Source organism: Mercenaria mercenaria, chromosome 16 (assembly GCF_021730395.1).
Source record: "Mercenaria mercenaria strain notata chromosome 16, MADL_Memer_1, whole genome shotgun sequence".
In the NCBI taxonomy this organism is placed as follows: Eukaryota; Metazoa; Mollusca; class Bivalvia; order Venerida; family Veneridae; genus Mercenaria; species Mercenaria mercenaria.
This window is the reverse complement of record NC_069376.1, coordinates 70,845,001-70,862,222: the sequence shown is the minus strand read 5'-3', so window position 1 is coordinate 70,862,222 and position 17,222 is coordinate 70,845,001. Positions and strand designations below refer to the sequence as shown.

The 17,222-nt window shown below is 35.2% G+C and overlaps 1 protein-coding gene across 2 annotated transcripts in view; it reads right to left on the bottom strand.

Moving 5' to 3' along the window:
• Positions 1–5,046: 5,046 nt before the first annotated feature.
• The window catches only part of LOC123539678 (testicular haploid expressed gene protein-like), a 25,661-nt gene continuing 13,485 nt past the window's right edge, over positions 5,047–17,222 (bottom strand). For both annotated transcript variants that reach the window (XM_045324398.2, XM_053527355.1), the window contains 2 exons: positions 14,396–14,462; positions 5,047–9,968 (listed from right to left, as the gene is read on the bottom strand). In XM_045324398.2, coding sequence (XP_045180333.2) covers positions 9,422–9,968; positions 14,396–14,462 — 614 coding nt within the window. In that variant the 3' untranslated portion in view covers positions 5,047–9,421. The remainder of the gene's footprint in view (positions 9,969–14,395; positions 14,463–17,222) is intronic.

Below are 17,222 nucleotides of genomic sequence, written 5' to 3'. Positions count from 1 at the left end.
TAGCTATTTAACACTTAAGAGGCCACATTTATGACCATATCTTAATGAAACTTGGTCAGAATGTTAATCTTGATGATCTTTAGGTCAATAGGTCAGGTGAGCGATACAGGGCCTTCATGGCCCTCTTGTTTTTGGATTGGTCAATTTCCCTTAGAGTTATTGCCCTTGATTTATTGCAGCCATTTCTCAGTAAGAAGCTGGTAGAATTTCATGAAACTTGAAATAAATATGAACCAACATACTTTGATGATGTCTGTCTTTTTTTTTTCAATTGGTCAATTTTCCTTAGAGTTATTGCCCTTTAATTGTTTGAAAATCTACAGATTTGTACATAACAAACCAACCAATTGGTAGAATTTCATAGAACTTCTTTCGTTCTTTTCCATGAACATTTATTATAAACATGATTGTGAAGTTGTGTACCCAGACCAGGTCACCACCTTGCCTTGGTCACCCCCCCGCACCCCCCCCCCCCCCCCCCCCTCCCACACACACACACCCAAAAAAGAAATTCTTTCCTTTTTTATCCCCCCGGCAAGGGGATATTAGAAATGCTCTCCGTCTGTCCGTCCGTCTGCAACGTTCTTTGTCCCGAGCATAACTCCAAAAGTACTGGAAGGATTTTCTTCAAACTTCATACACTGACAGAACACATTGGGAGGAAGTGCAGTTTGCAAGAACAATAACTCTACCTTGCCTATTTTTAGCTCACATGTCACAAAGTGACAGTGTGAGCTTTTGTGATCGCCCAGCGTCCGTCTGTGCGTCCGTCCGTGCGTAAACTTTTGCTTGTGACCTCTCTAGAGGTCACATTTTTCATGGGATCTTTATGAAAGTTGGTCAGAATGTTTATCTTGATGATATCTAGGTCAAGTTCGAAACTGGGTCACGTGCCTTCAAAAACTAGGTCAGTAGGTCTAAAAATAGAAAAACCTTGTGACCTCTCTAGAGGCCATATTTTTCACAAGATCTTCATGAAAATTGGTCAGAATGTTCACCTTGATGATATCTAGGTCAATTTCGAAACTGGATCACGTGCCGTCAAAAACTAGGTCAGTAGGTCAAATAATAGAAAAACCTTGTGACCTCTCTAGAGGCCATATTTTTCATGGGATCTTTATGAAAGTTGGTCAGAATGTTCATCTTGATGATATCTAGGTCAAGTTTGAAACTGGGTCAGCTGCGGTCAAAAACTAGGTCATTAGGTCTAAAAATAGAAAAACCTTGTGACCTCTCTAGAGGTCATACTTTTGAATAGATCTTCATGAAAATTGGTCAGAATGTTCACCTTGATGATATCTAAGTCAAGATTGAAACTGGGTCACGTGCCGTTAATAACTAGGTCAGTAGGTCAAATAATAAAAAAACGTTGAGACCTCTCTAGAGGCCATATTTTTCATGGGATCTGTATGAAGGTTGGTCTGAATGTTCCTCTTGATGATATCTAGGCCAAGTTCAAAACTGGGTCAACTGTGTTTAAAAACTAGGTCAATAGATCTAAAAATAGAAAAACCTTGTGACCTCTCTAGAGGTCATATTTTTCACAAGATCTTCATGAAAATTTGTCAGAATGTTCACCTTGATGATATCTAGGTCAATTTCGAAACTGGGTCATGTGCCGTCAAAAACTAGGTCAGTAGGTCAAATAATAGAAAAACCTTGTGACCTCTCTAGAGGCCATATTTTTCATGGGATCTGTATGAAAGTTGGTCAGAATGTTCGTCTTGATGATATCTAGGTCAGTTTCGAAACTGTGTCAGCTGCGTTCAAAAACTAGGTCATTAGGTCTAAAAATAGAAAAACCTTGTGATCTCTCTAGAGGCCATACTTTTGAATGGATCTTCATGAAATTTGGTCAGAGTGTTCACCTTGATGATATCTAGGTCAAGTTTGAAACTGGGACACATGCCATCAATAACTAGGTCAGTAGGTCAAATAATGAAAAAACATTGTGACCTCTCTAGAGGCCATATTTTTCATGGGATCTGTATGAATTTGGTCTGAATGTTCATCTTGATGATATCTAGGTCAGATTCAAAACTGGGTCACATGAGCTCAAAAACTAGGTCACTATGTCAAATAATAGAGAAAAAAACGATGTCATACTCAGTTCAAAACTGGGTCATGTTGGGACAGGTGAGCGATTCAGGACCATCATGGTCCTCTTGTTTGAGTTATTCCCTTTATCTTTTCTTAAAACATTTTGTCCGGAGCATAACTCCAAAAGTACTGGAGGGATTTTCTTCAAACTTCATACACTGATAGAACACATTGGGAGGAAGTGCAATGTGCAAGAACAATAACTCTACCTTTCCTATTTTTTTAGTTATTCCCCTTTATCATATTTTCTTTAAAAAATTTGTCTGGAACATATCTTCTTCATGCATGGAGGGATTTTGATATATCTTGGCACAAATGTTCACCACCACGAGGCAGAGTGTCATGCGCAAGAACCAGGTCCCTAGGTCCAAGGTCAAGGTCACACTTCAAGGTCAAAGGATACAAGAATGAAAACCTTGTCCGGAGCATTTCTTCTTCATGCATAGAGGGATTTTGATATAACTTGGCACAAATGTTCACCACCACGAGACGGAGTGTCTTGCGCAAGATCCAGGTCCCTAGGTCTAAGGTCAAGGTCACACTTAGAGGCCAAAGGTCAGATACAAGAATGACTTTGTCCGAAGCATTTCTTCTTCATGCATGGAGGGATTTTGATGTAACTTGACTTGGCACAATTATACACCATCATGAGACGAAGTGTCATGCGCAGTTCCCTTCTTTAGAATTACTTCCCTTTGTTGTTTTATTGTAACTTTTTCATTACTAGTTGTAGGGAAAAATCGAGACCACTTTCCTGTAGTACAACATGCATGCTACATCCAATTTTGAGGTGTGTTTTGACCAATCTCTACCTGGTAAAGATTTTTGCGTGGACACACATTTTTTTTTTTTTTTTTTTTTTTTTTTTTTTTTTTAAGATTAACTTCCAATTCATCGAATTTGCTTGTTCATCCTTTATTTGTGCCATCAATCTGGTCAGAGGCGGATTTGTGCCAGTGGTTAGATACTAGACTACAAAGTTACGTTGACTCACCCCTCCGCACTACAGTTCATCACAGTTTAAAGTCTGAAATTTAGACTGAGTTTAAAATGCCAAATATTCTATTTTGATCTTGTCAGAACTTTGTTCAGGGTGAGCTATTTGTGTAGGTGGATGGTTTGCCATTCATTGTCTGTCGTTCTGTGTCAACATTTATACTGAAATGTTTATCTTCCCTTCAGAAACTTCTGGCTAGAATTACACCAAACTTCGTCTGTGTAGCATCCAGGCATGGACTTTTGTTAAATTTGTTCAGATGATTTAGCTTGGCCCCTTTCAGGTACCGCTAGAGCTAAAAATATGAAAGCCTTTAAACAACTCCACATGAACAGCTGGATGGATATTCATCAAACTTGATTTGTAGCATTAATATAAGGTCTTCTTCCAAATTTGTTCAAACAGAAATGCTTGGTCCATTTTAGGGGCCGCTACAGCTAAAAATAGGAATACTTAAAGGACTTCTTCTTGACATAGACCTATCTCAGTTTTGTTTGAATGAGGGCACTTGGCACCTTGGATGTCAAAATAGAAAAATCTTTAAACATTTTCTTACCATAACCACTTGATTGATCATCAACAAACTCAAACAACCTTAAATGAACTGCTTCCAGACAGGAACCTAGTGGACATCTAAGTGGATACAGAGCATACCTGACTGCCCTCTTATCTGAAACACTGTTGGAAAAACATGATGTAACCTTTCAAACAAGAGCTTCGCCAAGTGGGGCAATATATGCCTAAAGGTTATATCAGAGGAGGACAAGCAAAACTTTAAGAAAAAGCAAAATTAATGGATTTTTTTTTTTCGAGTGGGGCGACAGGGAAAGAAGGGTGTATGTGTGCGGTGATGGTGACAGGATACTAAATGGCAAAGAACTAAATTAAAAAAAAAAATGGCAAGGAGACTGGGGGTTGTAAATGTAGATAGTTGCATCTCATCACCACCTGCCAATATTCCAAGTTTCAAGTCATACCTCTAACAGTTTTTAAGTTATGCTCTGGACATGAAACATGATGGGCAGATGACCTTGACCTTCCACCCAGGTTCATGCACTCTGCACATCACCTCATCACCACCTACCTACATCCAAAGTTTGAAGTCAATACCTTGGAAGATTAATAGGTTATGCTCCAGACACTAAATATGACAGACATTTGACCTTAGAGCTCAATTTGTGATCTTGACCTTAAACCTACTGACCAGGCTCATATTTTCTGCACATCGTCTCATCACTACTACTTCTACCTATATTAATTTCAAGTTTGAAGTCAATACCTTAAACGGTTAATGAGTTATGCTCGGACACTAAATATGACAGACAGAGATTTGACATTTGAGCTCAATTTGTGACCTTTACCTTTGACCTACAGACCTAGTTCATGTGCTCTGCACATCATCTCATCGCCACCTACCTACATGCCAAGTTTGAAGTCAATACCTTGCATGGTTATTTAGTTATGCTAAACAGACACAAAATATGATGGACAATTTTGACCTTTTAGCTCAATTTCTGACCTTGACTTTTGACCTACAGAGCTGATTCAACTGCTCTGCACATCATCTCGTTGCCATCTACCTATATGCCATGTTTAAAGATGCATCCTGTTTTTCCAAAACGGGAGATAAAAAGCAAACTACAATGCAGTATCTTACTGGTAATGGGAGGTATAAACTACAGATCAAAAGGATAAAGTTGCTGTTTGTAACATATAAATATGTTCCTTGTGCTGGCCTGTGGAAGGTAACTTCGTTTTAAGTCTCTGAAAATTTAACCTGTCTGCACATTATCACAAACAGACCACATACCCTTATACTTAGTCAGCTACAGGCCTGCTCAGAGGTGTAAAGGTGAGGGCAGTAGTTTTGCAGTCACGCTTCCATATAAAATTCGCTCATTTCTCAAAAACTTGCTAGTTATTTTCTTAAAAAGAAGACAAATCACACATTTGCAAAAAAGAAAACTTTTATTTGATCAAACCACAACAAAAAGTATCACGAAAGATATACAAACATCACAGATAGCTTTGATATAATTATATAGCAAAAAAAACAAATATATATGACTAAATTATAACAAAAGTTTTTACAAACCAGTGCATAGTAAAACATGATAATGTAAAACAGATAATTATATAATATGTTGTTGCAGTGAGACAATGTATCTATGCTACTAAAATCTGGAAATGCCACATTAAGTCAGATATTGTAATACTGGTATAACATGTAGTTACTGTGACAATTTTAAGCAAGCCAGTTAAGTATCTTTCTTTAATCTTTGTATCACTTCCAACAAATTGTAGAAACGAATTTCTACAGAAAGTTTACTATTGTGAAATCTACAAAAATTTTACTGGTGTTAAGCTGTTCTTATTTTCAAAAGTTGGGTGACATGAATGCCATTAAGTTCGTTTTGTACCGGTCCTCTTAATTTCAATGAAGCTGAAATAAGCTTCATAAAATGTACAAAAAAGTTTGCTATTGAATATAAACAAAAGATTTTATACATTGTGAGATGATCCTTTTTATTGAGACACTGTGCATATAATAAACTTTGGGTTGTATATAATTCACTGTCACAGACATTATATTTATAGAAAGTATCGTATAACGGGTTATTTTTACTGCTGTAAAAGTTGACGCATTTGGGTTAAAAACACATGATTTTATTATATACGATTTTAAAATTTACGAAATCACAAGGTCTACCAGTTTACTTGACTTTACACGGCAAATTTATACGAGGCCAATATTTACAAATTTGATTTGGTCGTGAAAAATAGTATAAATTAGCAGCAGATAGAAAATACCCGTTATACGGTAACTCTGAAAATAAATAGGTTCTGCTACATATAAAAACTTTGAAAATTCCTACATGAGACAAAACAATTACAATATCCCTAAACATAAAAGAAATCATTTTAATTATAGACAATAACTCAGGCAAGATACAGAACAAGCTTGATAAACTATCTAAGTAATATCCTTAATTCTGTAAGTTTGTGTACACCAGCAATATGACAGCAAAAAAAAAAAACATTATTTTTTCCAAAAAAGGAAAGTTTTTTTTTTCAAAATCTTTCTGAATTTACTTCATTTCATGAATTGATATTCATGAATACAGTGCTATATCTTGCTGTAAGTTCTCAAAGGCATAATTTCAAACTACTATTCTGTAGCTACTGACAGTTTCTTTACGGTGTCATAGTTTGCAACTACCATGTTATTCTAATGCCATTTTTCTCTTTGCTACTATACAAACTAAGGCTACATTCCTGCTAGTATCGTGCACCAATTAATTGTGTAAATATATCTATTAAATATACCTTTATTGTGTAAAATATAATTTAATTGTGTAAAATATATCTTAATTGTGTATATAAACAACTAACAGCAAAATTTGACTATGCTATGTAATACTGTGAAATAAATACTGAGCAATGGTCATAACAACACGAAGTATTTGATTATAAAACAATTTACTACAACAATTCTATAGTTTTCATTTTCATTGGAATTTCAATATACCACTATTTTTCTTCTCTAATGTCAGGACTGTAAACAAAGTTAATGTACATGGATAATTTTAAAACCAAACACTGTTATTTGAGCCATATCACATATAAAGACATGCAGAAAAGATGGCAGGATTCTTTCATGAAATAAATCCAAACTGCATGTTGGTGTATTATTTTAAATTTTCAATATATAAAATAATGTTTCTCTAGTGACCACATGGAGTTTATTTTAATCCAGAAACTGATTTGAATCTGCCGTTAGTTTAACACAGAGTCTACATGTGAGATGACACACATAACCTTAATATACATCAAACCCAGATATATAATCAACACATATATATATATTTCAAAAAGGTCAGTGCAAAAAACAATCAACTAGGCCAAACAAACATACAAAAAACAATTAATTCCTTTTTGCATTGACCAGTTTGTTTACCATTTAACAATACTGCCGCATGTGGTAAAGATGGCAAAATCAAATGTTGAAAATAATGAAAACAATTCACACATAGGCCAAACAATAAAATATGGATCTGCTTCAAGTACCCTTATCAGAAACAGGGAAAAATATTGTCTTTTTTCCTTCAAATATCTGTGGAATTGTACTTCAAAAGTACAAAGCAAAGCGGTTTGCAAATAAAAACTAGAAGCCTGACTTTAAAATAAAGTCAGACTGATGGACAGGAAGCAAATGTCGTATTTTTGGCCTAATAACAAGAAATACACAACAATATATGGAATACTGATAGGACGTCACTAGGTGAGGAAAGCTACATATTGCACGTGAACAGTTATAACAAAATCACAGCAAACGATATGAATATATCTGGTAAAATTCTTGAAAAGACTGTTTGAAATAAAAGACAGAATCTGATTTGTTTTCATCAGTTAAAATGATATAAAATGAAGCCACTGACTTTTACACAATTTCTGGTCATTACTTTATGTCTTGAATGTTTTACCAATATTTCTCTTCACTGCATACATATTATAGATACACTAGTTTTCTCTCTTAAAATGAGAAGTTGTAAAGGAATCTGGTCACCAAAAAATAGCAAATAAATTTGAATTTATCCAAAAGTATGTGTGTCAAGAAGTTCACCAGATCATAAAGTGCAGCACGTCAAACGCGGAATACAACATAAATTACCGTATATACTACAATATAATACAACATCACTTTGACGCCAGTCTGGCATGTACTAACTTAATATATTTAAAATTTGTATTTAAATTACTCTAGAACTTAAGCGTTTACATATTGCCTAAATGGCTTGCTATCCTATACTACTTTCTGTAGCAAGGAGGACATAAACAGACTTAGGCCACTGAAATTATATTCAAAATGCCAATTATTGTAATAATTTTACACAGTCAAATCAGACTGGACCAAGCAAAGCTTTCCTTTAAAGTTTAAAGCATATCCTAAAAGCTTGAAAAAAAAAAAGTAAATTCTAAACTACATAATGTAAATTGCTGGCAGGAAACTTAATTAAAAAAAAACAACGAAATAATACCCATATAATATTAAACATGTAAACAAAAATTTATCACTGAAATATGCAAATACTAACATTTTAGCCATAGCCGAAAACTAACCTCATTTCCATTTAACCAATTACATTACTACTACAAACTTCAAAAAAGGTTTGCAAATCATGTGATAAATGACCTTTTTGGAAAAGTTACATTTTGGTCCACTTTAAAAAAAAAAAAAAACAATGTACAAAACTAGAGAAATTTGTATAGATGAATTTTGAAGCAAGATTTCTTTAAAATGTTATCACACGGTTTGGAGGATCAGGCTGGTATCCTTGAATCAGGAAATTTCCAACAAAAGCAACTGACGTGGAAGCAAGCATTATGCTCTTTTTGCATGTCCTACAAGTCATGTCTTAAAAATATCAAGGTATTATAACTGTTCCTTGTAATCTACAAAACTGAATTATAATTATTTTTTTCTGAGATCACCTGAAAACAAGACCACCATTTATATTACCATATAAGGTAAAACCTGGTGATTAAATGCATCATTTGTTCTGCGCCACCATAACCAGATTACACTTGTTATGCAACAACAAACATTCAAATTTTCAAAAATCTAGATTGTCTAAAATGTTATTTTTCCCTCAATGAAATTTTGAAGTGTTGCAAAAAAATTATTCATGACTGTACCTTTAAACAAGCAGTTTGTATGTTTTCAGTTTAGCACCATTTACAACAGTACTTCAGTTATGCCACGGTGGACAGTGGGCACCTACACAGTGCTCCTGGATTCTGTACCAGTACTAACCTGTTCTCCACAAGTAACTGCTAACTTTTCCACATGAATCCGAGGCGGAGGACAAAATGACTTCAGACACAGCTTTTTTTTTGGTCAAATCGTCACGGAGAACACACACCTCACATGGGGACTGAACACCCTGTGAGCTGTGCGCTCTCTACTGAGCAAATAACATAAAAATTTACTGACAGCAGAAAAATGTTTTGAAAGTCTGAATTTTCTGTATAAATCAAATTTTACAAATCCTCAATAAACACATCAAAACCAACAGAATTACAAGTTTATACAGGAATTCACAGGCATTAATGTCACATTTTCAAATTTACCAAACCTTTTGGAACAACTCAGCATGTCTGAAGTGAAAATATACCTTTAAATAAAGAAGTTTAACAAAATCTTAACAGTTTGAATTCAGGCAACAAATTTAAACACAAAGATATTTTATAAACTTAAAATGAAAATATAACATAAATATTTTAGCCTTTTTTAATCAACAACTTTTCAATAACAAACAATACTTAAACAACTTTCTTTTGTCTTACTTTTCTCGGAAGTGGAACGCACAACTCATCTATTCTAGGTGTGCACCGAGCCCGTTTTGCAGATGGTGAAATTCTATATGGATCATAATCGTCTCTTATCATTGTTCTACTTCTTGGACGTGCTAACTGCTGCATTCTCAATGTAGCGATCGCGTTTAGAGCCGAATTGCCAACTGTCCATTGTATACTGCGTTCATCCTGAAAATTTTTATGGTAACCTTTTGACTGAGCAAGTGACTCAATTCGTTCGGTATGTGAAGCCTTCATAGCTGCCGGTGAAACTGGATTATACTGACCCCATTCTGTTTCATAAATTCCAAAACGGTCTTGACGTTGCTTTGGTACTGCGAGTTGTTCCAATCGCTGACTTGGTGTTGCCCGTTTAGCTGAGTCTGAGACGCTCATGTATGGAGATCGTTCCAATTTATGGTCATAAAATGTTTTATGACGGCTCAGCAGCATGATTCGTTCTGTCGTCGGAGCATTTTTGGCTTCATCCGAAACAGGCCACATTGGTGTTATCCTGAAAAATGTTTAAACACACATAAGTGCAACACCATAACCTTCTACTCTATACAATGTAATAAAACATTTACTAATACTATAGCCCATAAAATCTTGAACATTTTAAGTTCACTACAGCAAGGTCTGTAAAATTTGAAATAATGTGTACACTGTTGCGGATATCTCCTGGAATGAGAAATCAAAAAAGCCACTCTCAACTTAAATTTTCATGTAAAAAAACTTATTCACAAGAAGAACATTGGTGGACATTCATCTAAAATTCCCTATACTTTTACTTGTACACACGTGGCAATTTTTTCATAAAACTTTTTAAATCCTTGACAGTTATTACACCATGCAGGTACTTAAATATTGTTTAATGTTAACTTACTTAGTGTCTGCCATCCACACAAGTATAGTTTATTTCTGAATACAAAAAAGCCTATCTATTGCCTAAAACTTTGATACTGTAGTTAACAACAGAAGCCACCCTTCGTGAACATTTTCCCCTATTAGTAAAGAAAGTCACAGTTGCTTTAATGACACAGTGATGCATGATGGGTATGAACGATGAATTTTAAGCCTGCAAATGAAAAGTGTAATTAAAATCTACACTGGGCCTATTCAAATAAATCTAAGACTTAAAAGAGATTAGATGGGTGCATGAAATTACAGCACAAAACCTGCATTTCAAACTACTTGGAGATTTTAGCTGTTACCAACAAGTGAAAGATCCTGCTGTTTACAAAAAATAGGTTTGCATAATCGTGTATACAAACTGTATCAGTTTTCTTTATACTGCAATACAAACGAGCTATATGTTAAAATCTTATTTTCACATCATAAATATTCAGATGAGGATAACAGTTTTCTTCTTAAATCTTAAAAAGTTTTGGCTAATGAAATAATGACATGAATAAAAAATAATATGAAGAAAAACTACACTGGGGAATTTTTCTTGTTACATTGTGATTTCACTGATACATTTTCCTTTCATCCAAGTCCACTTCAGTTATAATCAGAATTCTTATTTAGCACACTGTCTGTTGTTGTGTTAATTTGTTGATTTATACTGGTTCCCCATTGTCAAAAGGCATGGTCATCTAGACCAGTGTGTGCTTGTTCCCTCGGTCTTCAAAAGTGTGAAAAGCTTGATGTTGCATCACTGAAAATACTTGCACATGGGAGGAAGTCACCGTATTTCTGAACAGCAACTATGGTCATAGGAAATCCCTCCTCTAAAGTCTGTAATAAATCTCTGTATCCCTGAAGCAAGTTAAGTTATTTTACAATGATTTCACATCGTCTGAAGAATCAGGAGTACAGAAGTCCATGTCATCCTTCCTTGTGTACACAGACATTTTCCGATCAACCAAAGAAACTGTTTCCGCTACTTTTCTAATTCTTCATACCAAAGCAGGCATGACACTGATTACGGTACACTACCTGTGAAACTCATGTGCAATAACAGTGCCGAGAGGTTATAAAAATGTGTAATGCCTGTGTAAAAGGCATAGTTATACAACCCATGTAATGAGTGCAGCAATCTATACTATGTGGTGTGTTGTGCATTCGAATTGTACATGTATTCCCACTCTCTACATATATTTGAAATAATTTGACATACATTCTGAGACCCTTACCAAAAAGAAAGGAAAAAAACACCCTACTTTCTTACAATGAGAACTGAACATCAGTAAGCTATTACAAAGGTATGGCAGTGTTTTATATTAAATAAAGATATGGCAGTGTTTTATACTAAATGATAGACATGAAGAACCATACAATATAATCACCTTGTGGAATCAAAAAAGATTGCAGAATATGACTTATGAAAGCCTGAATTTTACACAGAGATCAAAAGTTAGGAAAATTTAAATTCACATTTCTTCTCTAAAACAAACAGAATTTCACAAACGAAATGGTTTCTTCTTTGACTTCTTTTCCACTTTCTTTGTACGTTGTCTGCTTGCAACTGGAACACAAAGTTCTTTCAGTCTCGACGTACATTTGGCCTTTAGAGCCTTTTCAGAGACTTTGTATGCATTGTAAATTTGTGTACAATTTGTAATCCTTGGGCTTGACAGCTCATTTACTCTTTTTGACAACACTGCGTTCAGGGCATGAGATTTCACTGCAAATGGGTCAGGCATTTCTAATGGATTTGATGTCTCAAGATGTTCTATACGTGGAAGTGCTATTGTCATTAACCGATTGCTCACCGGTTGGTAAAATTTAGCTGCATCTGGAATGTTGGGTAGTTGTTTTTCCTCAATAAAAAATCGCTTAAATCTATCCTCTTCCTCTTCCTGTGTGTATCTGGGTTTGGCAAGGTACTCTACACTTGATGTAAGCTTTGCTTTCAATGCTTTCTTGCTCACAGGGACAGGTTGTGGTCGATCAAATTGATATAATGGTGAAAGCAGGTTTGGTAGACTTAATGTTTTGATGCGTTCAGACACTAAGCTGTTTAGGGCTGATTGTTTTACACATACAGGCGATGGTCTGAAACATGGTTGATGAGAGATGAATGATAAAATGATTTATTAATTCCATGAAATGCCTTCTACAATACTACATGAGTCCTTTAACCATTTAACGCTTCCTTTTGAAAAGCCTCACTGAAAAGGAAAATCAGGGTATCTACCCAATCTGATTAAAATCATCTATTAAATTCTGTGTATAGGATCTGAAGACAACCGATAGAGGGTCATGTTCAGATGACCTTTCAGCTAGCCAATCAGAGCCTAGATTTGAACATTTTGAAAGTAAAAGCAGAGGTTGAAAAAAATGTATATTTAGCCTGGGATTCCAGTTTTTGATAATATGATTATCATGGGTTTATAATTCTTAAGATGACAACATCATGACTGCGCCCTCATGTTTTTTTTTCAATCGGTGCCATTTGAAGGTTAAGCCTGGTTGGTTCAAATAGGTTTGTTTAATGACTCCAATGGTGGATGAAGATATTGCACAATAGCTTGAGTCTGTGTCAAAAATATTAAGTAATAAGAGAAATAAAGATAAAGTGTATCAAAACACTAAATAAGTAAAAATCTAAGCAAAAAGGGGGCATAATTTATAAAATATTGGTTATGCACCTTGTGTCATATGATGTGGGTGATGATGTGGAACAACTACTTCAAGTTTGAATCAAATCCTTTTAGTAATAACTGAGATATAGTGGAAATGCATCAAAACTTTAAACCTGAAATTCTAAGTAAAAGGGGGCATAATTCATGAAAAATTGGTGCCAGAGTTATGCATCTTGTGTCATATGATGTGGGTGATAAGGTGGAACAAATATTTTAAGTTTGAATCAAATCCATTTAGTAACAACTGAGATATAGTGAAAAGAGCATCAAAACTTTAACCTAAAATTCTAAGTAAAAAAGGGGGGAAACTCAGGAAATATTGGTACAAGAGTTATGGCCCTTGTGTCATATGATGTGAGTGATGATGTTGAACAACTATTTTAAGTTTGAATCAAATCCATTTAGTAATAACTGAGATAGAGTGAAAGTGCATCAAAACTTTAACCTGAAATTCTATGTAAAAGGGGGGATTATTCAATAAATATTGGCACCAGAGTTATTGACCTTGTGTCATATGATGTGGGAGATGATATGGTACAACTACTTTCAGTTGGAATCAAATCCATTTAGTAATAACTGAGATAGAGTGAAAGTGCATTAAAATTTAAGCTGAAATTCTATGTAAAAAAGGGAGATATTTCATGAAATATTGGTGTGAGAGTTATGGCCCTTGTGCCATATGATGTGGGTGATGATGAAGAATAACTATTTTAAAGGTGGAAACAAATACATCTAGCAATTACAGAGATAAAGAGAAAGTGCATCAAAACTTTAACCAAGGTCCGGACGCGGAAGGAAGCCGATGCCAGGGCGAGTAGGACAGCTCTCCATACTTCGTATAGTCGCGCTAAAAATAACAATATTGGAAATCCGAATATACTGAAAGATGAATTTGAATGGGCTGCCATCAGGAAGGTCATGTACTTTAGTCAGATTGGGTATCTGCCATCCAATCTGGTGATCAAGGGTTCGAAACCTGCTAAGGTCATGTCTGTACTTCCTCAAAGGAGCATCACCATTTTTTCCCAGTTGCCAATTAAACCAGCTGACCCTTTTTTTTCAATCATTATGATAAGTCTTTCCTTGCAAACTAAATTATAACTAAGAGTCACTGCAGAGGCAAGCATCTCTTTGATAGTATGGTCAAAAACCAACTGGAAGGAATTTCTAAGATGTGTTTTTACCATTACAAGGATGAGATAACCAAAGAGACTTATCAGTAGCTTTTGTACTTCATACAATGGTGGACTTACTTAAAAACTGGTAAAAGCACCAACTGCATCTGCTTCCCTGACCTTTACAACAACAATTTAATCTACAACTTTTAAGAAGAAACTTTTCACTTGTTTACCTGTCGCCCATCCAGTGTTTGCTTGGCGGTCTGTGTCTTGCCAGTTCTTGAACACGAGGTGTGGCAACTGAAATGATCAGAAAGGAACAACTGATTATAGTATGTAAATCTGTACATTTTTGCTTTTCTGTCATTCCAACAACATATTCAAATAGAACGGAAGTGCCTAAATTCTGTACCAATACTAACTACATGTAGTAACGGACATCTTCAAAACATGCATCAAGGGGTGGAGAACATATAACTTCAAACATATTGTCTTCTGGCCTGAGATCCAGAAGACAGATATTTATAAAGATAAGTAAGAAACCTTTAACTTTACTTTTGATTATTGGTATAAATGTTCAGTATGGTCTGTGAATAAATTTTGGGGTTAAAAAATTATCATAATGTAAACAATGGATTAAACATTTATGCTTCATAAAAATACTTGACATATGACAAGCCTAGATGCCAAAACTGCTATTATATCTATAAACCACTTTTATTCTTTATCTTATGGTATTTCAGGACAGGTATTTCACTTTAATCTCCACAGATTTAATACCTTTATCTGATAATCCTACACAACTGTCATGAATATTTAAACAGCTTTAAATAGAGCTATTTATTTCTTGTATCGATTACCAATTGATTTTAAAACCTATAAAAGGTCTGTCTAAAGAAAACTTAACATGTTATAATACATCTGTCTGATAAAAAATGATTTAAAGTTGTACTGTTCAAAAGACTATTTCAAAAAATGTCTGTACTGGGCAAATATGATCAGCCTCTTTTGAAGCTTTTGTGGCTAAACACTCCCAAAATACTACAAACATTTCTGCAGGTAGGTAAGGAAGTCAAGCCAATGCAGACTTAAATATTATTTATCAGTTGTTGTTTTGGGGGAATTTTTTTTTTCATTGACACAATTATTATAGGTCATATGGCGACTTTCAAGTTTTCATCATGGACGAAGACCCCAGGTGCCTCTCTGTGCATTATTTCATCATGAGCAGGCACTTGGGTAGAACCACTGACTTTCCATGAGCCAGCTGGATTGCTTCCTCAAATGAAAAATTCAACGCTCCAATTGAAGCTCGAACCCACATCAGTGAGGGGCAAGTGATTTGAAGTCAGTGACCTTAACTACTCTGCCACGGAGACCTCCAGATGGTGGAGAAAGAACACAGGTGCCACTCCAGGCATAGGTGGACACTTGGGTAGAACCATCAATCTTATGCATGCTATCTGGATGGCTTCTTACATGAAGACCCAAGCTGGGCTTGAAACAAAAAGTGATCCGGGGCAAGACTTAGTGATTCAAAGCCAGTGGTCTTGACCACTCTGTCAACTGTAGTCCAACAGCACAAAAAAAAAAAACATACTTGAAGGAGCGTTTGTCCTATTTGCTGCCATGAGATGCAAATGTTTTAAACTGAAATTTAACTGGAAGACCTGCATATTCTCAAAATTATTTCTTGATATTTCCCCAGTTTTATGAAAAAAAATCTCCTGTACTTTAAATGTTATTATAACAGAATCCACAGTTTGTGATTTACAGGATAGACAGATGGACAGATGGACCAGTGGACAGTATCCAACTGTTAGAGAAAATTAAAAAATGCACTATTTATATTTGGACTACTAGACCAGGGGAGGCTTACATTCGATTTGGTAGACTGATCTGTCTTGTATAAAGTTTCATGAAAACATCTTCTTGTACTTCTTTAAATTATCATAGGACCTTGGTTTGTGTGACACACAGACTGACTGATGGACAGATGGGACTTAAACCTTTGATGCCCACTCTGATTATAGCACAGACGCCAAGGCAGAATTACTATAACTTACGGCCAGTAGGCTAAAGGTTAACACTTAACCACCTGAACCTTTAAGGAAAATGACCAGTTAGTTTTGCAGGGGATAAGTAAGATCTGATATAAAATAGAGAAATTGTGTCAAAACCAGAAAAAAGTTACATTTTACCATCATACCCGTACTTTCCTACAGTGCATGGGCATGTTGAACAAGAGCTGTCCGTAAGACAGCCAATGCTCGACTATTCATATCATAAATATTACCATAAATGTTAAAATATCAATAGAGTTTCAATCCAGTATCTGCATTAGTTTTGGAGAGAGTAACTTGCATGCAAAACCTAAACCCGGATTTTCAAAGATCAAAAGGGGGTATCATTTGGCCAAAATGCATGTCAGAGCTATGGGATGTGATGCTATCACCTAGTTTTATAACCCCAAAGACACATGTTCACTTCAATATCTGCATTAGTTTTGGAGACAGTAACATGCATGCAAAACTTTAACCAAGATTTTCCAAGTCCAAAAGTAGGCATAATTTGCTAAAACACAAGTCAGAGTTATGGGACTTTACCCAGTGAGGTTGGAAATTGACCTAGAAAAAGAAAAAATAAGTTTCAAAGCTATATACCTTTTAAGTAATAGCTATAATATTATGTATTTGCACGCAAAACTTTAACCACAATTTTCTTAATGTCCAAAAGGGGGCATAATTTGACCAAAATGCATGGCACATTATGGGACTTGATGCTATCACCTAGTTTTATAACCCCAAAGACACACATGAAGTTTCAATTCAATATCTGCATTAGTTTTGGGGATAGGAACTTGCACATAAAACTGTAACCAGGATTTTCTAAGTCAAAAGGGGGGCATAATTTGGCCAAAATACATGTCAGAGTTATGGGAGTTGACCCCGTAAGGTTGGTAATTGACCTAGAAAAAGAAAAAGAAAGTTTCAAAGCTATATGCCCTTAAATGAAAGCCATATGTACTTGCATGCAAAACTTTAACCAAGGTGTGACGTC